The sequence below is a fragment of the Coenobita brevimanus genome, chromosome 112 (assembly GCF_032717465.1).
Source record: "Coenobita brevimanus isolate Jiangsu-jjx chromosome 112, ASM3271746v2, whole genome shotgun sequence".
NCBI lineage: Eukaryota > Metazoa > Arthropoda > Malacostraca > Decapoda > Coenobitidae > Coenobita > Coenobita brevimanus.
In genome coordinates this window covers 36,357,601-36,382,066 of record NC_137065.1, presented here as the reverse complement: position 1 = coordinate 36,382,066, position 24,466 = coordinate 36,357,601, and the positions used below count along the sequence as shown (strand labels likewise).

The 24,466-nt window shown below is 42.7% G+C and overlaps 1 protein-coding gene and 1 pseudogene across 1 annotated transcript; one reads left to right on the top strand and one right to left on the bottom strand.

Annotated features, from left to right (window-relative positions):
• Nucleotides 1-795: 795 nt before the first annotated feature.
• Nucleotides 796-914, bottom strand: LOC145418176 (5S ribosomal RNA; annotated as a pseudogene).
• A 5,553-nt stretch (nt 915-6,467) lies between these two features.
• Nucleotides 6,468-24,209, top strand: LOC145418170 (putative G-protein coupled receptor Mth-like 1). Its single transcript, XM_080286691.1, has 9 exons — nt 6,468-6,913; nt 9,282-10,186; nt 12,303-12,568; nt 15,956-16,034; nt 17,539-17,622; nt 18,344-18,435; nt 20,451-20,652; nt 21,408-21,497; nt 23,252-24,209. The coding sequence occupies exons 1-9, from the start codon at nt 6,479-6,481 to the stop codon at nt 23,508-23,510; spliced, it is 2,412 nt and encodes an 803-aa protein (XP_080142817.1). The 5' UTR covers nt 6,468-6,478; the 3' UTR covers nt 23,511-24,209.
• The last annotated feature ends 257 nt before the right edge of the window (nt 24,210-24,466 follow it).

The following is a 24,466-nucleotide window of genomic DNA, read 5'->3' as shown; positions in this document are numbered from 1 at the left end:
TTTTTTTTACTTTTTTTCTTTCACCCTAATTTGGCCCAGAATTACTCATCTCTCGATCTTGAATTGAGAGAATACGGTGTTAGTCACGAATAAATGCTCTATTATGAGTGCAGAGCCGTAGTACTTTTTTTTTTTCACTGAAGCATGTGAAATAAGCTGCCAAAGGACAAAAATTTGGGCCAAATTAGTGTGAACGAACCTTAGCAGACGATTAGATCAAGACCTGGCTTAAATAACGTCGCTTTAGTTGATGCATTTTCCTGCCCCTAAATTATCATCATCATCATCATCCAATCCTATATTGCCCCGTGAGGAGCGTAGGGGTCCGGGGCTAGGCAGTTGGTCCCGACATTTAAGATGAGGGTGACCAGCCTCACTCATCCCTGAGTGGCATTACATGAGCAATCAACCTCAACCACCCCTTGGATATAAACCTTCACCGGCTTAATCCGATTGAAGCGCAATAATTACCCACTAAACCACCAGGCGCCAAAATTTGGTTATATGGTTACCACCCAGAGTAGTAAATGGTTTCCTGGTGCACAGGAAACCATTTGGCTTGTCACTCAGTGTAGAGTCACCCACAGGCTGAAGGAAGTGGAAAGAATGAAGGAAAGAAAGACAGAAGATGGAGTGTAAAGTCGCCCGTAGGCAGAAGGACAAGGAAAGAATGAAGGAAAGAAAGACAGAATAGAATGGAAGGAAAGAAGGATGGAGAGGAAAGGGCAGATATCCGAGAGCAGCACTACATCGAGTGAGTGGATGGTGAGCGCCCCCACCTGCCACAAAACATTATGCCAACAGCATCTGGTGTTCCCAGGCGGTCACCCATCCAAGTACTAACCAGACCCAAAGTTGCTTAACATCGCTGATCGGACAAGAAGCGGTGCACTCAACGTGGTATGGTCATTTTAAAGCCAATTTTTGTAGTGAAAGGTTGGAAAAAAAAAAAGTAATATAACTACAAAATAATGGCATTCCAGCGAACTATATTATCATTTTCTCCCTTCACCGGTATGAACACTGTGGCATTTGACATTTCTCAGCACCACAGCTGAATACTGTCTCAAATTATGTGTGATTCAGTATTAAAGAAAATAACTGCTCTTTTTTCCACAGTAGCTGACAGTATATTTCAAAACAAGTGAAAGTAGGACAAAACTGAGCAGAAAAAGTCAACAGGAGGAAATCGGGAAGCGGGATGAGCACTGGGTATGGATTCAGGCATTACCAGTGACGTCAAAGATGAGCGTCATTATACCCTTTTTACTTTAACCTGACCTAAACATGCCATCTTTTGGACTTCAGTTTTGAGTTGTAATAATAAATCAACACTAGAAAGTGGTGCTAATGATACAGTAGTGCTATAGAAGGGATGTCGAGCCGTAATACTGTTTTTGTCACTGAGGTAATAAGATGCAAATGGTCGAAAATCTGGGGCAAGTTCGAGTGAAGTATAACAGAATGATGACGTTTCAGCCAACTCTGCTTTCCCCTCATCTGCTCTGAAATTGGCATAGTAAGCTTCGTAGCACCACTTCTGTAGCTGTTTATGCTGCATTGCCATGCTGTTTAGTCTGTAACATCTTAGTTCTCTTTGCATCAGTAACATACACGAAGATGCTGAGGTGTAATGTGTAGAAAAAATCGCTACTATAGGGGTGTCACGAAATCTCGTTAACCACTTAGAATGAAAATTTATGTCCATTAATATCTTCACTTGATATATATATATATATATATATATATATATATACACAGACCTCTTACTTCCAGATCATGTGGGTCAGTATAAACAAAACAATGCAGTTATCTCCTTAAGTATTCGCTCAGTGTCGGACCAAGGACAAGAAATGACGTACTCGTGACGTCAGGGTCGACTGCACGTTCTCTCCGGCTACAGTTTCCTTCGCTCGTGTACGCTGCAGGGATTTATAATATGCGAGCCGGAAAGGGGAGGACAGTGAGCTCTGTGTGTGTGTGTGAGTGTGTGTGTATGTGTGTGTGTGTGTGTGTTTCTCTTCTGGTAAACTTTGACAGTGAATTTCTGTTCCTTGTCTTAAGGCTGGGGTTAAAGCAAGAATATAGAGATACTCTGCATTGTTACTGATCACACATGACACACAGGGGAACACTAACAACAGGCCGGCCTCACAGCATCGTACTGTAAGAGGCGTACGAGGCCTTATAAAAGCCTCCTCTTTTGGATATAATTGTACGAATTGCACTTCAACATCCTCTTTTATGTTACTCATGCAAAGTGTATCGAGAGTAACACGATATGAGACGGTTCCAGCTGAATTAAGATGTTATATGGAAAATAATCTACTAAGCAAAAAGTGCTACGAAGACCACGATGCCATTTAGAATACGATCGACTTCTATTTTGGGGTAGTATGGTCGGCATCAAAAGTCCTGACGCCTCTCCTGCTTCTCTGTCTTCATGTAGAGAAACTCAGGAGAGGCGATAGGATTTTGATGCTGTCTGTGCACTGGGAGCTGAAAACAGTGCGTAAAGCATTTACCCTGACCCACGGCTCCTAACCCCCTGAAGCTCGGTGAATGGCCAAGTGTAGTCAGAGTGAAGCGTTGATCCCTACCCCATAACCAAGGCTCAGTGAATTTCATGTAGTTACGACTTACCAGATTCCCTCAGCTGACAGTAAATTTGCAATTTGGGTTGATTTCTTGTGACGGAACTTGGCCATTCCCATAAGTCGAATATTAAGCCATTTTTGGGCGAAATTTAATGAGCCTTGCTAATGGCATGGATGTGAGTCTCCTTGGTTACAAGGCAAACTTACCCTCTAATCTGCTTACACATGGCCATCAGGTAAACTGGAAGGGATTACAGATCATTGTCAGAGAACAAGAAGAAGGTTTGTACTGACATCACCAGCTTGGATTCGCAGCCATGTTGAGAGGAAATTATGGTAAACACTGAAATCACAATGCACTGGGTCTCCGACAAAATTTTCATTGTAATCTTTTCAGAAGTTAACGCCACATGTATGAGTCGGCTTAGAGCTCCTGATAATTATTTACAAGGATGAATTTCAGTAAGGGAGGGAGCAACATTTAGGAAAAATTAAAATAACGAAAAAGCGACTGGAATGTGTTTCCTCGCGTACTTTACCCAGACATCACTATCTGACAGCAAGCCCTTAACTAACCGTGACTCTAAAAAATTACGGGAGTCTTGATGCTTACAGTTAGATGGTTCTGGGATGTGTTAGAGACGTGCAGTCACAACCAGTTACTAGGGAATGTGTAGAGATGGCAATGGTAGGTTAGCCATCACACTAGTTGTTAATCTAATTGTCGTATCAAAAGTCCTGCCGTTTATTTTGCTTTATCCTCCATGCACTTTTGAAATCAGTGTGGTGAATCGGCAGCCACCGACACTGCTGACTTCATTTGGCCTCATATCAGTGTCATAAGTCGTCGTTTGCTACACGTCCACCACACGGATTTTTTAGGTCCTTGAAGAGTGAGTTAGGGGGGGCGACAGGACTTTTGGTGCCGGATGTACAGTATGACGAAAATATTTGCCACTCGAGAAATAATATTCTCATTCACGTGCTCTCCTAATAGCTTTCATTTTCGTTTGGTGCAGCAAGGCACAAGCGTCTCCTCTCCTCACTCGTTTGTGTTTTCTCTCCGATTTCGAACATCTTGGGCAAAGTGCAGTAAGTGTCATAGTCTTGGACATTGCAAGAACTTACCATTTTGCTGGCTGCGCACGCTTGTTTACGTCCGCCATGATGGGGGATTTAAGGTTTGATGACGTCACACGATAACCCTCTCGTCTATAGCCAGTGGAGTGACGTCAAAGGCTGGTTCACTTGCCCACGGAGCTGAGCATCGGTGACGTGTGTGGCTGATCCGGGGCTGGTGACCTTCTAGCAAAATCGCACGCGTGGCAACCCAGGGACGCAGTGGGCGAGTCCTATGACCAGGGAGGGAGGGGAAGAGTGAAGGAGCGAGGAGGAGGATTACTATAAATGGAAGTACAGAGGAAGAGGTGGAAGAGAATGGAAGGAGGGAGGAGACAATGTGAGGGAAGGGAAGAAAAGGTGAAGGAGGGAAGGTGAGGGAAGGGATGAAGAGGTGGAGAAAGGAAGATGGAAGAAGAAAGGAAGATGGAAGGAGGGAGGAAGAGGAAAAGGAAAGGTTGAGGGAGGAAGGAGGAGGAAGGTAGAGGTGCAGGAGGGAGGAAGGAGGAGGAAGGTAGAGGTGCAGGAGGGAGGAAGGAGGAGGAGATGGAGCAGGAAGGAAGGAGTAGGTGGAGGAGGAAGAAGGAAAAGAAGGTGGAGGAAGAGGTGGAGGAGGTAAGGTGGAAGCAGGAAGGAAGAGATGGAGGAAAGAGGAGGGAGGGAAATATGGTATGGGAAAGGGAGGGATGATGAAGAAAGGAGGAAGAGGTGGAGGGAGGAAACAGGAGTTGGAGGAGGGAAGGTGGAAAGAGGAAAAAGCAGGAGGTAGAGGAAGGGGTGGAGAGGAAGTAGTGATGACGGCGTAAAAGATGGAGCGAGGATAGTGGAGGGAGGAGGAGATGAAGGTAGGAGTGGAGGGGAAGGAGGAGGGAGGGGAGGTGGAGGAGGGGAGGTGGTAACGTTGGAGTGAGGCTGAATGCAAGGGGTGCCACGAAATACCGAATCGTCACCAAATCGGCACTTTTAATAGGAAAATATTATAATTGTATCACCATATAGGTTCATACGCACCTAGTTATCTGAAACCCGGTCAAAATTTTGTGTTTAATTGGACTGTTAATAAAAATCAAGATTCAGAGCGAAAGCAAGCTAAAGTTAACCCAAGCATTTCGCCTTTAGCTCGACAGCTCTCCTTGACAGACTTGTAGTTTGTATAAATATTTATTCAACATACAAATACACTTTTCTGATAGTAATAATAATAATAATAATAATAATAATAATAATGATAATTATATTTATAGCAATAATAATAATAATCTATATCTACCTATTGCCAGACGCCTTAATCCCGTAAGGGGTGGCCACAAACAAATCACCTCCATGTCGCCCTGTTCCCCGCCATTTCATTGCCCTGCTCCCAGCTCACATCCCCCTCTCTCATATACCTCTCCACTCCATCCCTCCATCTCCCTTGGCCTCCCCCTCCCTCTTACCCCCTCCACCTCACTCACATACACAATTATTATTATTATTATTATTATTATTATTATTAATAGTAATGATAATAATAATAGTAATAATAATAATAATAATAATAACAAAAGTAATAATAATAATAATAATAACAAAAGTAATAATAATAATAACAACAACAATTATGGATGATGATGTTAACTGCAATAATAATCAATAGAAACAGAAGATAAGAAGAAGAAGAAGAAGAAGAAGAAGAAGACGGTGAAGAAGAAGAAGCAGAGAAAGAAGAAGAAGGAAAATAAGAAACAGAGAAAGTAAAACAATAAGTAGTAGGACAAGGACAAGGACAAGGGCAAGAAAAATGTCCATTGGCTGCAGGTGGGCCCTTTTAGAGACAATTTTCAAGTCCCAAACATCCCCTAGAACACGACCAGAAGTAGTTTTAAATCCAGGTCCCCAATTCAACTGCTGGGTGAACTGGGACAAGGGCGGAAGGGGTAACAAACTGAGTCCAATTGTCTGTCCGGCCCCAGAATCGAACCAAGACTCCTCCACATGCGAGCTGGATGTGATAACCATTGCACCACTCGCTCCCCCATGCAAGGTGAAAGGCGCAGGTAGGGGAAGGGGAGAAAATGGAGGAGAAAGGTGGAGAGAAATGAAGGGATTGGGGAGAGAAATGGAGGTGAAGGAGGGGGAGAATGGAGGGGAATGGAGGGGAAGGGGGGAGAAATGGAGGGGAGGAGGGAGAGAAATGCACGAGGAAAGGAAATGATATTTAGAGGAAACGAGAAGCATCCACTGGGAGGGATGAGGGGGTGGGGAGTTACTGCATAATATATAAGCAAGGCTAACAACACTGGCACGTCAGTGTGTAGGAAGCTTTGGCGGGAGTAGGGTGTGCTACTTCCCTGCTCTGCCTTCTAACCAGTCTTGCTACGTAATATAACTCAAGTACTGAACACAGCTTTCTCTTCCACGCGACTCTTGCCTGCACTGGAAACCCTGTGATATCATCCAAGATCCTGAAAACCTGTGTATTTGGAAGTGCGATGTCAAACGACCCATTTAACGTGTGAAAGTTCAGCGTAAGAGGTCGTTAGTCTGCTGTGCGCGGAAACTTTAAATCTATTAAGTTTACCCGCGAATTGTGGACTTCGTATTTTATTCCTCCTAAAGTCACACAGTTACTTTTTGAGAACCCACCGCAGGCCAAGGGGTCAGGTTGGTGCTGGTGTATTCCAGTAAATATTTAGGCTAGTGGAAATAAGAACTTTGAAAGCTGTATTGTTAATTTTGACTTATCACTAGGAACCAGACGGGAAAAAAGAAAAGACTGCAAAATGGCCAGCTCCACCATGTACACATTTGGCGTGGTGTTCATACTCGGTTTGTGTTCAGTGCTCGGTGCTCAAGACATCACTTCCTTCAGCACAACCACAGTCACCTCTGCCACCACGAACAATCATAAAACCACCGGAGAAGGAGAGTCAAATATCACGAATTCCAGCACCACACAAGGACGAGCACCGGATCATCCACACCAAAACGGTCACTCTACGGAGGGAACGTCGCCTGAAGAAGGATCAAAAACTGAAGACCCCGAGAGCAGTGGAAAGGAGGGTATTGTTTTGGTTGATGGCAGGGTTCCAACCATCCCAGGACAGCTTGTGAAATGCCGATGTGGTGCTAAGGAAGTACTGACCAAAAATGGCTGCCAACGTTATCCAGGCGACATCTACATCATTGGCGAAGACAACAGATACAAGACGTCAAAGGTAACATACTCGTTTCCGGAATCTGTCCCTTATTTTTATGTTTAATCTTTGTCTGTGAATCTTATGTCACACTATCCCTTAACGGAACGCCTTCACGTAGTGGCATCTACTTAACTAGGCTCTTACTCGGTTATACAATCGTTCCTCAACTCCGACCCTATCTCACGAGAGGAGGATGGTGGATTGTAGTAAAACGGTAACTGCACCCAGTACTCCAGCGGCTTCACGCTTTGAGGAGACTGAGGTGACAACAATAAAAACGCCACCCCATTTCTTATATGTCAGTTATGATTATGATGATGATGATGAGGAGGAGGAGGATAAGGATGATGATGATGACTTTCCATTCTGGTACGGCTTTCATATCTTGTCTGTTAGTTTCCATTCTCCACTTACTGAAATCCCCCCCAGTATCATACACAAATTGTTCCTGCCTTTATTAACACTCTCAGACTCCTAGGACTCACTGTCAGGTGAATGTAATCGTCTGGCGTTAGCTGGAATAGAGTACTAGAGTTGTTCCCACCATGAGAGAATTAAAAATGATGTCTTTCCTGCATTCTGTATTTTTTTTTTTTTCATGTCACACCGTTCGTCACCCCAACAGCATCTTCTATCCATAAGTTGTCTATCTGTCTGTCTGTCTATGTATCTCTTTCTCTGTCTGTCTGTCTGTTTATCTATCTGTCTATTTTTTCGACTGTTTTTCTGTCTATGTGTATATCTGTCTACCCATCTATCTATCTATCTATCTATCTACTGTATTTGTCTACCTATCTGTGTCTGTCTACTCCCTTTTATCTATCAGCCTATCTCTCTATCTATCTAGTGACCAGCATCATATTCTGGTGTTAATCTCTAGTTACGACGGATAATTCAAGATGGGCAGATGGCAGTTTTAGGTCAAGTTAAGGTGAAAAGAGTATAGAAAGTGATGTGCTGCTCTGCCACACTTGTCCAATTATCAAGCACACCTGTTGGACTTTACCTCTTTACAGCATAACATTTACCTTGCTGACTTTCATGTGTGGAGTTAACAAAATAAACAGCACGACATAGGGCCCAAGAGGTTGATTATGGGATATCTATTTATCTGTCTATCTGTCTGTCTGTCTGTCTGTCTACCCATCCATCCATCCATCCATCCATCCATTTACTTGGCCACAATCTATCCCTCTATATCTATCTAATCTATCTATCTATCTATTCATTCACCTATATCTGTCTATCTGTCAGTCTGCCTATTTATCTCTCTCTCCACCTGTCCCCTCCTCCCTCCATCTATCCATCAGTCAGTCAGTCAATATCTATCTATCTGTCTATCTATCTATATTCTTTACTAAATGGGGACGCTCACCATCCACGATGTTGATGTAGTGCAATCTTCATGTGACTTACACCGAGTTACAAAAAAGTGGTTTCTTGTAGCCCAGGAAACCGTTTACTACGTTGGGTGGTAACCATATAACCAAATGGACGCCTGGTGGTCAAGTGTGTTAAGAGGCTCCAACTTAAGGGTTTACATCCAAGGGGTGTTTGAGATGTACTGATCGGATAACGTCACTTAGAGATAGTAAATTGACACTTAAAGCGTCTACATTAAGCAACCTAGCCCCGGGCCCCTACTTTTCTGAGAGGGCAATAAAGGATGATAGATTAATAGACTGATAGACAGATAAATAGACACATAGTGAGGCGATCAAAGATACAACAACTCCTCTTTGTAGTGGTTGTCCTTGACTGATCGTGGAGAGAGAGAGAGAGAGAGAGAGAGAGAGAGAGAGAGAGAGAGAGAGAGAGAGAGAGAACTTTTTTACCTGATTTGGGTTCTTAATATCCTTTCTTTTCTTGGTTATTTGTGTGTGTGTGTGTGTGTGTGTGTGTGTGTGTGTGTGTGTGTGTGTGTGTGTGTGTGTGTGTGTGATGTGGCCGGTCAGACTGGTGGACTCAGTTTGTTTTCCTGTAGCCCCTGTCCATCTAGCAGCATTATTGGGAACGTTGAAGTACTGTACGTAGTTTCGATTATCGCGGGTCGTGTTCTTGGGGAAGATTGAGACTCAGCAGAAATGAGTGCCTGTATTAACCTCTTCAGTCCTATGATGCACTTTCTTTTTCACCCCATTTTAAATCTTAGGAGTATTTTTGAAGTGAAGAAATTAAAGCTAAAATTAACTGCTTTACTGTAGAGATGTCCTCGGGGTGAAGAGGTTAATGAGTCGTGTAGTCGATATACGTTAATTCTTTGCCTTAATGATCCCCGATTGGTTGATAGGCACTGATTGTTTGTCTAATTGGCTCTTGTGTAGTTGAGAGACAATGCCCAAAGCTTATTAATTCTTTTATTTTACTTTATTTTATTTTTTTACAGATACCGGTAAGCAGTCTAAACGTTGTTGTATACGAGCCAGAGTGTGAGACCCAAGATGGCCACCGAGAGATGAGTTTCGACGGGAACCAATTTCATTTACGAAGGCGTGGGGATATTTTGCTGATGGGTGATGTAGGCGACCTGGCTGGACTCAGAATCAACAACTACTGCGTCAGCCACTACATGGATGACAATGGCCACGTCTCCTGGGCCATGAAGAAGGCTTGTATCCCTCCTCCGTCTGTCCCTCGCTGTTGTCCACCAGGTCAGGCCATGAACGAAAATGGAAAGTGCCAGCCCGCCTCTTCACCCAGCCACCTAGATCCACCTGTCTCGGCTGATATTTCTGTGGCCGCTGTTCCGTGGCCAGTCATGAAGAACCACATCAACACCATCACCTGTACCAAAGATCCCATCAAAACCGTGCCTCTGCGTGCTCAGAAATCGTATTTACTGAATGTCCCAACTGGCATGGTGCACGTATGGGAGATTGAAGACCACTACACCAGCGATAAATACACCTTCCCAAATGACTTCTGCGTGGATGCTATTGAGACCTACTGGGGCAAGATAGAGTACTCGGTCAAACTGTGCTACAGCGACCCTTGGGAGACGCATGAAAGAGCCTGCGACGGGAACACATGCATTCGGAAGTGCTGCAAAGATGGTGATGTGATGGATACTTCTCGCTACAGCTGTGTCCCAAACCCAAGCACCAATATTGCCTACGATCCTCCATTCAGTGTTAGACCAAAATCCTCATACAGCACCGTAGTTGGGTATCCACTGTGTGTGCCTCGTATGGCTGTGATGAATGGTTCCATCGACGCCTATGGACAGTTGAACGTTGGCAGCAGAGTGTTCCCGCCCACCCGCTACTGCAGCGACATTTTCACCGACGGCAGGTACGTTGATTAGATTACGTTAGGTTACACTGGCCCTGGTTTTGCTGGTAGGTTAATTGATTAAGTTTGGTCAAATCAATTGTTTGTTGGATAAGTTTAGACTGAGATCTGGTTGTACTGTTGTTAGTTTTGGTTGTGCTGGTAGATGATAGGTTAGGTTAGGTTTAGTCTAAATGAATTGGTTGTTTAAGTTAGAATCGATTGGGTTAGGCTTTAAGGTAGTCCTGGGCTGGTTAGGTTAGGCTGGTCTTGTCATTGGGTTAGCTTAGATAGGATATGTTGGTGGGCTGATTGGATTGGTTAGCTTTGGTCAAGTTAATTAGTTGCTTAAGTTATGTTTGACTGGACTAGGGTTCCCTGACCCTGATGTTCGGTCAGGGTAGGTTTAGTTTTGGTTTTGTTGGTTAGGCTGGGCTAAGCTGAGTTAGCTTTACTGCTGGGTTAATTTAGGTTTGGTTATGTTGTTTGATAACTTAGAAACCGGAGTGCTGGTGTGTCAAAAGTGTCTTTGATGTGGGATGGCGTGTGTTGTGTGCTGCTGCCTGTTGTATTTTTGTAAGCTTATGATCCACCACAGGACTTCCTTTTTAATGAATTACTTTGGCTTTTGCAAATTATTATTATTATTATTATTGTGCTGAAGAGGGACGCTTTCTTGTTGTGGCACTGATGTAAACAGGCGGCTCAACTGTATGGTTGTATAAACATCCCTCACCTACCATACCTCTTATCCCATAAAAGGAGGGTGGTAAACTGCAAGGGATGGCAGTTTAAGCCTGCAGTCTGTCGGGTTCACATTTCATTTGAGTCTGGGGCCTTAACAGCAACAAGAGAAGCAACTCAGTTTTGTGTTGCGTACAAGAAGATATTAACGGAACATTTGCAGAATAAACAGCAAAGAAGCGGTGGTAAGAAGCCACAGTGATGAACTAGAATCTGGTCTAAGTGTGTGTGTGTGTGTGTGTGTGTGTGTGTGTGTGTGTGTGTGTGTGTGTGTGTGTGTGTGTGTGTGTGTGTGTGTGTGTGTGTGTGTGTGTGTGTGTGTGTGTGTGTGATACAACTCTAATATATTCAGGTGTGATGAAATTAGTCTAAAGGCAGCAAAAATAAAGAATGAAAAGAGTTATCGGAGCGAAGGGGCTAACTAATGGCAACTTCACCTCGCACCTTCTTGAAATACTGGGAGTAAGTTGAAATATGGTAAATGCTGAGTGTTGTAAGAAAGGCGTAAGTGAAAATAACTATGGAAAAGTAACAAATATAGAGTAACGTCTAATGAGTGATGGTTTGGTTTATTAACAGGCATAGTATTGGTGCTCGCACATGATCATGAGGTATTTTTAAAACGGGAAGTGTTAGTTATATCAGCAATATTACATCAGACATTTGATATTTAAATTTTGATGAAAATATACTTTTGACTATCTATCTATCTATAGCCCGACTCCCTAATCCCGCAAAGAGTGGCCGCAGACAAAACGCCTCCAAGGCGCTCTGTCACCCACCATTTGACTACCCTCCCCCCAACTCTCCCCCCCTCCCTCATATACCTCTCAACTCCATGCCTCCACCTCACCTACATACACCCTCTTAGTCAGTCTTTCATTCTCCATTCTCTCCACATGACAATGCTTTAGACAGTGATCTTTTATTCATTTCGGGTTTGTTTGTTGTGGAGCCTCCAACAGGCTGCGAAATAAACTACGATTAGTTGCCTTATATTCAGGTAAATTATACGAGTAGTCTCTTAAAAGTGTATATATTTTCTTCGCTGAGTGTACAGTTATTTCAGCATTATCACATCGGGTATTTTATTTCAAATCAGTGATGAAAAATATGCATTAGACAATGATTCTTTTGTCTCAGTTGATTTGAATGTATTTGTCGGGGAGCCCCAACCCTCTCCCAAGAATGTTCCAATAACTGTTGGTGACAGCCCGAACACAGCCTCCAAATGAAGCCTTTGGAAGGCTAGTTAGGTTGGGGAGAACTGTGAAAACCATGACGTGTGTTCGGAGCTGTGTAGGCTTCTGAGGGCAGCACTGGGGACGACTGTGAACACGGCCCTACGTCTACTGTCATCATCATATTAATTCATTTTCTCTCCTGCCTACAGGGGCAACTTTGAATATTCAGCCTTGGCGTGCCAAGAAACGGCCTCAACGTGGGATAAGGTTAGAGGTGTTTTGATGCCTGTGAGTTTATGTATTTCGCTGGTGTCCTTGGCTCTGATGGTGACCTGCTACTGCATGGTGCCCACCCTGCTGCAGAGAGGGGGATGGTGTCAGCTCTTCCACGCCACCTCTCTCATGTTTGCCTTCGTCACAAGCTTCCTCCAGTCATTCGGAAACAGATGGGACGATGCAACCTGCGTCGCTGTGGGTTAGTGCCTCGTACACTTTTTCAGTATTGTACTATAGTCTTTTTACTTTAAACTGCCCTCAGATCCTCATCTCTCCATCTTGAATGCCGAGTTATAGCAATAGGTTAGCACTTGAATATGATGCTAGTCGCGAAGATGTACTGTGGAAATGACATAGAGCATTATCTTACTCTGCCATTGAGTTACGTGCAAAAGAACGATAATCAGAGACAGGTTAAAGTGAAAAGAATATAGTTCCAGGTACAGTGGCAGTCAGTGGTTCATTTCCATTTGTCTCATGGTCTCCAACTCTTTATGTTTCGTGTGGTTTTATGGGACCAGCTGAGGGAATGGCCTTCACTTGTATTCTCGTCGAGCAAGAAAGCCACCTAACACCTCTTCCTAAGCTATTTATTTTGTTTTAGTTTAAGGGTCGAAGTGGCTGAGATCCCGTAGTACCTCTGCTTTAACGATTTTTTCTACAAATTACACTTCACTGTCCTCCTGCATTGTTATGAATTCAAACTTTGTCGGTATTGACACGATGTAAATTCCATACAAGAGAATGGTGAGGTGTAATAAGAAAAATAAATCGCTTGGAGAAAAGGTGTTCCGAAGCCTCCAGTGCGGCTCTTAATATGACCTCAAAATTCCTAAGAAAAATTCATTCCCACTGTTGGTTGAGAAGGCTCCCTAGCACCTCTTCCTTAGCGATTTCTTTTTGCATGCAGCTGAGTAATATAATCTGTACGTTATATATGCAGAATATGGTGATATCAGAAGATTTAAATAACACATAATGGGACAGTAAGGTGTAATAAACAAAATAGTAGTGTAGGGGTTAAAGCTGTGTTTAACCCCTCCACAGCACCAAGGTAGTGTAGGGGATCATGGGGACTGTGTTTAACCCCTCCACAGCACCATGGTAGTGTAGGGGTTAATGGAGGCTGTGTGTAACCCCTCCAATTCAAAAAGTCAGTGCAAAGTTAAAGAGAATCGTCAGAGGATAGAAGAAATCAGGCAAAAAACACGTCATGGAATTGAAGAGTGTTGATAATGCATGTGTTGCTTACATAAAAATCGATTATTATCCTTGGTTACTAGTCATATCATCCCTCCAGTCTGGCTACACTTGACCATCACCTGAATGTTAGGGGTTAGAGGCTTAAGTCAGGTTAGCGTGGCGATATAATTCAGTGATTCACTCATTCACCAACATGCACACACTTCACTACCTGTCACATGCTGATACTACCACAATGTATTCTCTCTCGCGTCCTCACAGCTCAGGCTCCTATGACTCACTCAGCTTAATAAAATTGCCTGGCCTTGGCTGGAGTGAATACTAGAGTTGTTCCGACCATGAGAGGGTTAATGGTTCTCTATTTTATTCATTTTAACTCGGTCCAGAAATTCATCGTCTTGTAGCTTAGAAATTTCACGTAGCTCAGTACCAGAAAAAGACAGTACTGTTGCTTTATATCCTTTCTATAGCACTTCTTCGTGACTTGCATCATATTCTAGCGTTAATCTATTGTTATAACTCAGCATTCAAGGTGGAGAAATGGTAATCCAAGGCCAAGGTAAAGGAACAGATTATATGGTATCAACACTCAGGCTGTTGTACTGACCCAGGTGACTAAAATCGTTTGATGTTAGTGTGAACAGAATACTGGAGTTATCCCGACCGTAAGAGGGTTAATAGATATATATTTAGCAGACGCCACATCTGGAATCCTGGTAGTTTGAAGTTTTGTCTGTTTATATCGCATCATTTATTAAAACTTTTACCCTATGACACTTCCGTCGCAAATGACCCTCGAGGAAGATTAGTGACCTCACAGGGGGGAAGGAGTTAATCTGCGACGGAAGTTATAGAGGAAGTGACGGCAGATGGTGAAAAATAAATGGAAAACACTTCAGACTACTTGATTTCCAGTTGTCGCTTCTGGTAAATATTTCATTGTTAATAGCACTAGTATAAACATCCTCAGCTGTCTATAACTCCCTCTTAGCTATCTAAAACCTGCTCGCGTTAGCTGAAATCGAATACTAGAATTGTTCCAGTCATGAGAGGGCTATATGTGTGGTAGGAAAATGTGGGTCGCAGTGAGTAGTAGTGCTGATAACTGGTTTTTCAAACTCTCTCTTAATTTCTCACCCCCATTAGTGTTTTTGTCTTCAGGATTTGCTCCGTCATAGTAATGGGATATTGCGTGATAATGATGATGTTGATGATGATGATGATGGTAGAGAAGGTGATGGTGGTGATGATATTAATGATGATAATGATGGTGGTGGTCGTTTTCATTTCTACTAATTTTTCCTTTTCCTGTTTCTGAATTTTTCCCACCACTTTCATATCAGTGGGAAACAAGGGTATGATGGTGATGATGATGATGATGATGATAATGATGATGATGATCATCATTATCATCATCCAATCCTACGTTGCCCCATGAGGAGCGTAGGAACCCGGGGCTAGGCAAGTTGGTCCTGACATTAAAGATGAGAGTGACCAGTCTAACTCATCCCTGAGTGGCATTACGTGTGCAATAAACCCCAACCACCCCTTGGATATAAACCTTCACCGGCTCAATCCGATTGGAGCACCGTAATTAACCACTAAACCACCAGGTGCCAAAATTTGATTATATGGTTACCACCCAGCGTAGTAAATGTTTCCTGGTTTACAGGAAACCATTTGGCTTGTACCTCAGTGTAGAGTCACCCACAGGCAGAAGGAATAGGAAAGAATAAGAGAAAGAAAGACAGAAGAAGGAGTCTAAAGTCATCCATAGGCAGAAAGACGAGGAAGGAATGAAGGAAATAAAGGCAGAATAGGATGGAAGGAAAGAAGAATTGAGGAGAGGAAAGGGCAGAAACCAGAGAGCAGCACTACATCGAATGAATGGATGGTGAGCCACCCCCACCCACCACAAATGATAATAATAATAATAATAATAATAATAATAATAATAATAATAACAATACGGTAATAATAATAATAATAATAATAATAATAATAATAATAATAATAATAATAATAATAATAGTAATAATAATAATAATAATAATAATAATAATAATAATAATAATAATAATAATAATAGTAATAATAGGCTAATGGATCCTGAAAAGTAGGGACATGAAAAAATGATGATGATGATAATGGTGATATATATATATATAAAAAAAAAAAGTTGATGGTAGATTGCCCTCTTCCCTCACTCCTGGTCATGCAGTCGTAGGACCCTGTGAGTGTTAATGCCCTCTCGCAGTCGATAGGTCCCCCTCCCCTTTTTTTAGTGAATTCCTGCCACTTTAAACCTTACAAAATATTATTATGTCTTAAAATCCCACGTGAGCTCGATAGGCATTAATTCTTCTCCTTCTTCTTGGCACAGGTATGTTGATGCAGTTCTGGTACCTGTGCACCTTCTTCTGGCTCACTGTGCTCTGCTTCGATGCCTGGAGGAGAATCAGGTCAGAATATTGTTTTTTGCAATATTTACCTCCGCCAAGGAGGTTATGGTTTTGCCTGTGTTTGTTCGTTTGATTGTTTGACTGTCTGCCTTAATGTCAGCAGGATTACTCAAAAGGTTCTATACGGATTTTGAGGAAATTTTGTGGAAAAGTGGGCCATGGACCAGGGAAAAATGCTTAAATTTGGGGGAGGATCCGGATCCGGATCCGGAGTTTTCCTCATAATATCTCCAAAAGTTCTCAATGAATTTCAGTGAAACTTTGTAGAAAGATGGTCCATAGACCAAGAAAGACATTATTAAATTTTGGCGCGGATCTGGAAAGGGATCCAGATCCATTTCAATGGCATTTGCATTGGCGGAGGTATGCGCACTTTGTTTTCATGTTTGTATTGCTTTTGTAATGTCTTTTAATGGCATGTAACTCAGTACTCTGTAGTACTTTTATTGAAAGGTAATATTTTGTAACGTAGTGCTATGCGATGTATGATGAAATGATGCGTCAACGGATTAAAGTAGTTGTTCTTGCTGTGGCCCAAGACTCATCTGAAAAGTGAACCCGGTGGACTGCAAACGTAAGCTGTCCTTCTGCAGTCCACCATTCTCCATTTGGGGGATAGGGAGGGAGTTGAGAGACGTTCGTATAACCAGGCAGTGTAGCCGCACTGCTATATTGGTGGTAGCACGTGAGGGCATCCGTCTCCAACACTTCACTGATGTTGCTTGTACCGGAGAAAGGTACTGAGACAGACAGACAGACAGACAGAGGCACCATGTCATTATTATGTATCGTACAGGGCAGTCCACATGTAACGCCCCTCTTCTACACTGTTGTGTGATATCTTTTTGGTTACAGGGACGGCTCGGTCAATGTTGTAATTATGTCTTGCATTATTTACTCATTTCCTACTCTCACTGACACACGCACGCCCACACCAGCAGACTGAGCCATCCCTACAAAACAGAAGATCCCCCAAGTGAGTTCCTATTGGAGCTCAACCTACGGAGCACCCTATTAAATATCCTCAGTCCTTTGCTCGTCAGAGGGGTAATAATGGATACGTTTTACCTCTTTATCGATTACCATTATACAGGAGGAAAAATCTGACTAAGCTGTAGTGTATGTAAGATGGGCTGTAGCGGATGGTTGGTTTTCATCTGAGGGAACTGGGCGACTCTCACAACTTGAATGCTAAGTTATGGTTGCCTGAAACTTGATGAACCTTAGATATGTGGTATTAGTAAGTCTCCCTGGTTACTAGTCAAAGTTATCCTCCAATCTGACCTCATGTGGCTATTAACTGAGCTGAAAGAGAGGGATCTCTGTCAGAGGAAAACAAACCGACTATAGTTTGTGTAAAAATACTACAGTGTTCACACACACACACACACACACACACACACACACACACACACACACAGGATGGAGAGATGGCAATTTTAGGCCATTAGCGTGAACACAGTATAGTTTGTGAAGGTAGTGTATTGAATTTTTTCCCCTACAGGAGTCTCAGCAAGAAGCAACCATCCCCTGACACGCCTGTGGGACGCTATATGCTCTTTGCCTACGGTGGTCCTCTTGTTATCAGGTAGGTTAGCCTATGTCAAAGTGCGTCTGTACTGGAAAAAGTAACGTATGGATGGATATATTTGTAAGGTGGCCAGGATTTCAGTGGCTTGAAGGATGTGTAAATGATTGTGTGGCCCATTTCTCTTGTAGTGTTAAAAGTTGTCAATATTATACTTTGTCATTCCATTTTCCTACACCTAACGCCTTCTTTAGTTGGGAAAAGAGGTGTGTATGATGATGACGATGATGATGATGATGATGATGATCATTTTCCTTCCTCTGTTTAATGGTAAATTGAGTGGTGGGGATGATAATGATGATGTTTTCTCTTCACTGTTTAATGGGAAATTGAGTGATGATGATGATGATGATGATGATGATGATGATGATGATGATGATGATCATGGTCAAGATGATGATGATGACGGTAATAATGATGATAAAGTGGTTAAAGTTTTCGTCTAATTTCTATCATTCATTCATTCATATAAAAACTCTACGGAGCTGTTCAGCTTTCTCTCCCGCCTTTCAAACTGGTGTCAGTAAGGATGCAGTTCATGTGGTGTGTGTGTGTGTGTGTGTGTGTGTGGAGAGAGAGAGAGAGAGAGAGAGAGAGAGAGAGAGAGAGAGAGAATCAGACATCTCCCCAAACAACAACACACAATCGTCATTTTACAATCTAGGTCCCTATTTTCGTCCAGTGTATTAATGTGTGTTTCCTGTCCACCACCCCCTTGCAGCCTGGTAACGATATTGATGCACATCTACGCGCCAGACGACGTTGACGGCATCATCAAACCCCGCCTGGGAGTGACAAAGTGTTGGTTCCCAGGTATGCTATGTTCTTGCTGACTGTTTGCACGTATACTCTATGAGCGGCGTCCTAGCACTTCTTTGTCCATTTGCTTTGTATATTACACCTATTTCCTGTGTACTTACAAATTCTGGGTAACCGCGTGGCTGGGGTATGAAGGCTAGTGGGAGCGTATTTCCCATCGTGACGTAGGTGACCGCTATAGAGAAAGTGAGGACGCCGGGAATTCCACTGACTAACCACTACTATCCCTATCGCTAACCAATACCAGGAGGTAAGCAGGCTTTTATGACTATTGGGAAATGCCTGGAGAAATGCCAGCACTTGTAATATTGTGTATTGTAAAGGGGAGATAATGTGGAATGAGAGATTGACTGTGTAAGCAAGTTGGTATGCATGAGTTCAAATGCCAAAACTTATAATATTGTGTATTATAACGGGGTGAACTTGGAGACTGAGAGATTGGTTATATCCTTTGACTCTAACTTGGCTTAAATTTGCCATCCCTTCATAATACCGACTCATAGCAAGAGATTAATACTAGAATAGGATGCTAGTCACGAAAAAATGCCATGGAAAGGATACAAGGCCATAGTAGTGTCTTATTCTGCCTTTTGCGTTTTTTTTTTTTTTTTTAACAAAAAATAAAAATTGCAAAAGGACAAAAATCTGGGCCAAGTTGAGGTAAAAAGACTATAAGCAAGCTGATATGACTAGAAATGCCGAATGTTATGATAGTCTGTATTGTAATATGGAGATAATGGAGAATGAAAGATTGACTGTACTCGTTTTACTGACAGCCTAAAATTGCCATCCCCCCATCTCGACTGTTGAGTTGTAACAGTAGATTAACACTAGAATATGTTGCTCGTCCCGAAGAATTAGAATGATACCAGCCACGAAGAAGTGATGTGGAATGAATGTAGAGCCTTAGCGTTGACTCATTTTTGCACTGAGCTGGGTGAAGTGGGTGGCTAAAACCATGGCTCACGAGTGGAGTGTAGTTACGTAGAGATACACGGCAATATTCTAGTCAGGTAAGGAGAATTACTAGCACCCCTTTCTGTTATTTATACAGGGTGGCCCATATGTCTGACCGCCTGCGCCTCTTGTTTATTCACACAGGGTGGCCAGTAAGTCTAGAATAACAGGGCAAAATACTCACAGGTGTTCAGTGTGTCATCCTTAACATCTGGTGGAGAAATAGTGACTTTAGATAACAAGCCAGCAGTCATATAGTGAAGGGGTTAATGAAGGTTGTATCATAACTCTTGCAGTGCAATAAGTCTCTCCTTCAGGGAATAAAATAGTAAAGAATAAAACAGACAACCGCAACAATGAAACAGAAAAGACGTCACTGCACTAAAGAGGTCAGGCGAATTTCTCCACACACCTCAATGAGCTTCTAGCCACTTATGCGAACCATCTACCGTCTTGTTCGCCTGCAACCTTATACTAACTTGATCTGACCTAGCAAGGACTGTTTGTGTGTAATAAGTAGAGTTTTTATATACTAAGGAACTCTCTTATTCTCTCTTACCACTTTGGCCTTACAAACCTGCTTCTACAGGCTATCCAATATCCTGTCCGCCTGTAGCATTACTTATCTGGCTTCGGATGGAGGGTTTGGTGGGGGGAGCAGGTTTATTTCTTTACTAACTTTATCTTCAACTCACAGAATTAAAAATCATAGCCATTGTCTTCTCAGTAACAAACGGCTTCGAAAAGACCATAAACTCACTTGATATTTGTTTTCCTTTGCATTCCTTCGTAAAGTAACAGCACTGTCTAACCTAATTTACACTCGTCTCAGACACTAAAGACCTACTAGCCCACTTCTACCTTCCTCTAATCTAATCTGATTTCTTCCCTGCTAGCCAGTTTCTACGATCCCCTAATTTAAACTAACTTCTCCACAGATCCACAGACACTAGGAGCTACTAGCCTTCTTTTATGGTCCCCTTAACCTAATCAGATTTCTTCCCAACTAGCCTAATTCTACGGTCTCTAAACCTAACCTATATTCTCCACAGACACTAAGGAGCTACTGGTGTATTTCTACGGGCCGTCCGCTGTGCTGTTCGCGAGCAACATCCTTTTCAACATGCTGACGTACGGGGACTACCGACACCTCCAGCACACCTCCCCTGGCCTGAAGCAGTTGGTGGGTCAGCAGCCGGAGGCAGAGGCGCTGAACAACGACCACGCTCAGCACAGTCGCGATGCTGTGGCAGAGTAAGTTGTGGGAGAAAAAGGATTGGTTAGTAGTAATAGTAGTAGTATTAGTAGTAGTGGTGATGGTGGTTACAGTAATAGTATTAGTAATAGTAGTAGTAGCAGTAACGATCATGGTCATCACGGTCGCGAAGCTGTGGCAGTTTGAGTTGTGGGCAGAAAAAGTATCGGTTGATTAAGGAACTTGTGCCACGAAATAATTTGGCTGAATAAGTACAGAAAGCGAATAAGTTGAGATGTATAGACCTAGAAGAGATATAAATTGAGGAGAGGGGACGATAACGATTTTATTTACGGCAGAGCAATGATAACTTATAAAGACAATGTATTTCCCAAAATGCATGCAATATCTTCCTGCACTTGCATTTGCCTGTGTTATTGTACTCTCGTTATTAAAACAGGTATAATAAGAGTGAATTTTGATTTTATAATTGTTTAAATGCAATAAGTATAATAATTTTGCCAAGAATCACGCCCCCACCCGCATATTCCTAGTAATGGATACGCCTATGATAGCTAGATATAGAAGTGGATTGATCGATATATACTTACATACGCAGATAGACCTAGAGAGTGTGTGTGTGTGTGTGTGTGTGTGTGTGTGTGTGTGTGTGTGTGTGTGTGTGTGTGTGTGTGTGTGTGTGTGTGTGTGTGTGTGTGTGTGTGTGTGTGTGTGTGTGTGTGTGTGTGTGTGTGTGAGAGAGAGAGAGAGAGAGAGAGAGTCTTAAACCATATTTTCTTGTTTCCCTCTGCAGTTTCAAGCATCAGTTCTGCCTCCTGGTGCTGATGTCAGCCTGTTGGGTCTTCGAAATCCTCTCATGGCAGATTCCCCCTCCTGAGTTGTGGTGAGTCTTGGCAGCTCTGAGTATATCATCATCATCATCATCATCATATTCCATGATCATCATCATTATCATCATCATCATCATCATCATTATCATCATATTCCATCATCATCATCATCATCATCATCATCATCATCATCATCCAGTCCTTTCGTTCCACCTAAGGATGGAGTAAGGCAGGGTCGAGAGAAAGAAAGAGAGAGAGAGAGAGAGAGAGAGAGAGAGAGAGAGAGAGAGAGAGAGAGAGAGAGAGAGAGAGAGAGAGAGAGAGAGAGAGAGAGAGAAAGAGCGAGCGAGCGAGCGAGAGAGAGAGAGAGAGAACTAAAGTCTGCTCAGTTAACAGGGCCACACTCTCATTCAGTCAGCATTCGAGACCGTGGAATCCTGACACCACCTCATAGATACTGTAATGGGAAGCCGGAATATTGAAGGTGATCTCTCACTGAGGGGATATGGTGAGTGAAACAGTGACTTTACTCCTTTCACATTAACTTTCCCTAACACTACCATCTCTCCATCAGAAAGTCTCAATTGTGATGATACTAAAACTGGAATATCATACTTGTTACGAAGAAGTGCTGTGGAAAGGATGTAGAAATGTAGTGAAATAAACTGATTAAGAACAAAAGCCTGAGCCAAGTTAAGGTGAAAGGGGTATAAGTGTGTGTGTGTGTGTGTGTGTGTGTGTGTGTTTCTCTCCTGAGTGACGAATCTAAGTGTGGAAGATATGTCTTAAGCCTATGAAGTGCAGTCAGGATTCCAGGGGCTTGAATGATGAGTTAATGAGTTTGTGACTCATTTCACTGATCATGCTGTTGACTAGTTCTCCTTCTATAATTTTCCCCCTCTTCCTTGCCTTTTGGACCATACCTCACTTCATCTTTGACTAGGAAATGGAGAGGTGATGATGATGATGATGATGATGATGATGATGAAGATGATTCCTCTATTTTTCAACAGGCCATAGTCTTCCATATAACACTCCTCCTCCCATTTAGCACCACACACCTCAATCCTTGATCATCTGTCAATGTCTTTGGTGTTTCATTTTATAAAGATCTTTCTTGAAAAAAATCACATTACGTCTGCATATTCAATTTGTTGAGGTTGGGTGTGTTGAACCAACTCCATGCTTTCTTTAGCCTTGCTCAGTTGCTGACTTTGCACAGCGGCCTTATTCATCCATTGTGTGAAGAACAGTACAGTTTTCACTATGTGGGAAACTCACCAGCGTAAAGTCAAAATGCTGGCCTGTTTGTTTCACTGACTTTGCACTTGGGTTTAATTAATCCCTGTGTGGAGTACGATACAGGTCCCATGTATAAGGGGAGCTCACCAAAGTAAAGGACTTATGTTTCAATGACGCCCTTCAGCCTCTCGTTTTCTTTTCGTTGCGATGTTTCAACCCTTTCTATACTAATGCCACCCTTCTGTTCACTGGTCTTGGATCCCCACCCCATTAACGGGAACACAGCACCCTTGTAACCACATGCACGCACTTCTTTTCTGTACAGTTTTCTTTTGTAAGAAATAAATGGTACTGTCAGTCTCTCGTGTAGTTAAGCAACTGGTTAGCTCTGGAACTGTTTTCATCAGTCTGTCTTTCCCACTGCCTGGAACCTCCCGTCTTTAAAACTCAGCGTATCCAGGTATCTCAAAGTTCAGAGGGACAAATTGTTCAAGCTGTCAGCCTTGATTTATTTATTATTACTTTTATTAAAAGAAACATACCACCTCAATTCTCTTTGTTGCAGGGCACTCACAGACATCCTCGTCACACTGCAAGGCTTCTTCATCTTCGTGTTCTTCTTGGCCAATGACACCAAGCGAATGTACCTCAGACGCAAGTTCCCCACTGTCTTCGCCACCACCAAGAAGGTTGCCTCAGCCCTCTGCGGCGACCGTGGGAAAGGAGGAGAGAAGAAAATGTCTGCTTCCTCCAGCGTCTCGAGTTTCTCAGACTTCGTCGAGAGCAATTCTCCGCCTTCAAATGTCAAGTCCAGCGCATGCTAAACCTTTCAGTGTGAGGACAGCTTTAATTTCTTGTTGCTACCACCACGTAATATTTTTCAGCGCTGGTGGACACATGTGCAACTGTAACAATAATTAAGGCCATATCCAGCCGTCCAGTTGGAACAAAAACAGTAGTCTGAAGGTAGCAAGAATTAATTAAAAGAACACGTTCTCTGATGAATGGATGAAACAAAAGGGAGAGAAGATATCGGCTTCTCCCAACGTGTCCAGCTTCTCCACCTTCCGCCAGGGCAGTTCTCCACCTTTCTCAAAATTCTGCTCTGGCTCTTGTTAAACCTTTCAGCATAAAGCCGGCCCTTATTCGGTTTCTTCTTCCAAACATCAGACAATTTTATTCTGCCTTTGGAATGACGTCTAGTACTGAAGGGGTTAAGGAAGGCTATATCTAACCCCTCCATCTCCAGAAGTCTCCCCCCCCCAGAAGCAAAAAAAAAAAAAAAAGTTATCTGACAGAAGGGATTAAATCAAAATGGAGAGAAGATACCTGCTTCTCCCAGCGTCACCAGCGTATTAATAACTTCCTGGAGAGCACATCTCTTTCCTCTAATCTCCACTCCGCCTTCCTGTTAAACCTTCAACATGATTATGTGATATAGGGGGTAATTATCTCCGCTAGCGAAGCTGGAGGAGGTTGCGTATTCACCTGCTTTTGTTTGTGTGTATGTTTATCAACAAGAAATCTAAAAAAAGTTCTTGATGGATTTCAATGAAATTTCGTGAATATGTGGGTCATGGGACAAGGAAGGGATGATTAAGTTCTGCAGTTATGCTCTGAATTGTTTGGTAGAGGCGTTGGTGGAGGTATACGCTTTCTGAATGCGCTTAACTTGTTCTTGCTGCCACCAGACGGTTTCATTCAGTCTTGAGGGAACGCCTGGTTGTTGAAATGTTAATGGACGTTGTGTTTAATCCCTTTCACCACACGAGGATCAGAC

Coding starts and splice junctions, on each gene's coding strand:
- LOC145418170 (XM_080286691.1), top strand. CDS start 6,479: ATGGCCAGCTCCACCATGTACACATTTGGCGTGGTGTTCATACTCGGT. Junction 16,035..17,538: donor GATGCCTGGAGGAGAATCAG/GTCAGAATATTG, acceptor TTTCCCCTACAG/GAGTCTCAGCAAGAAGCAAC. Junction 20,653..21,407: donor AGTCGCGATGCTGTGGCAGA/GTAAGTTGTGGG, acceptor TTCCCTCTGCAG/TTTCAAGCATCAGTTCTGCC.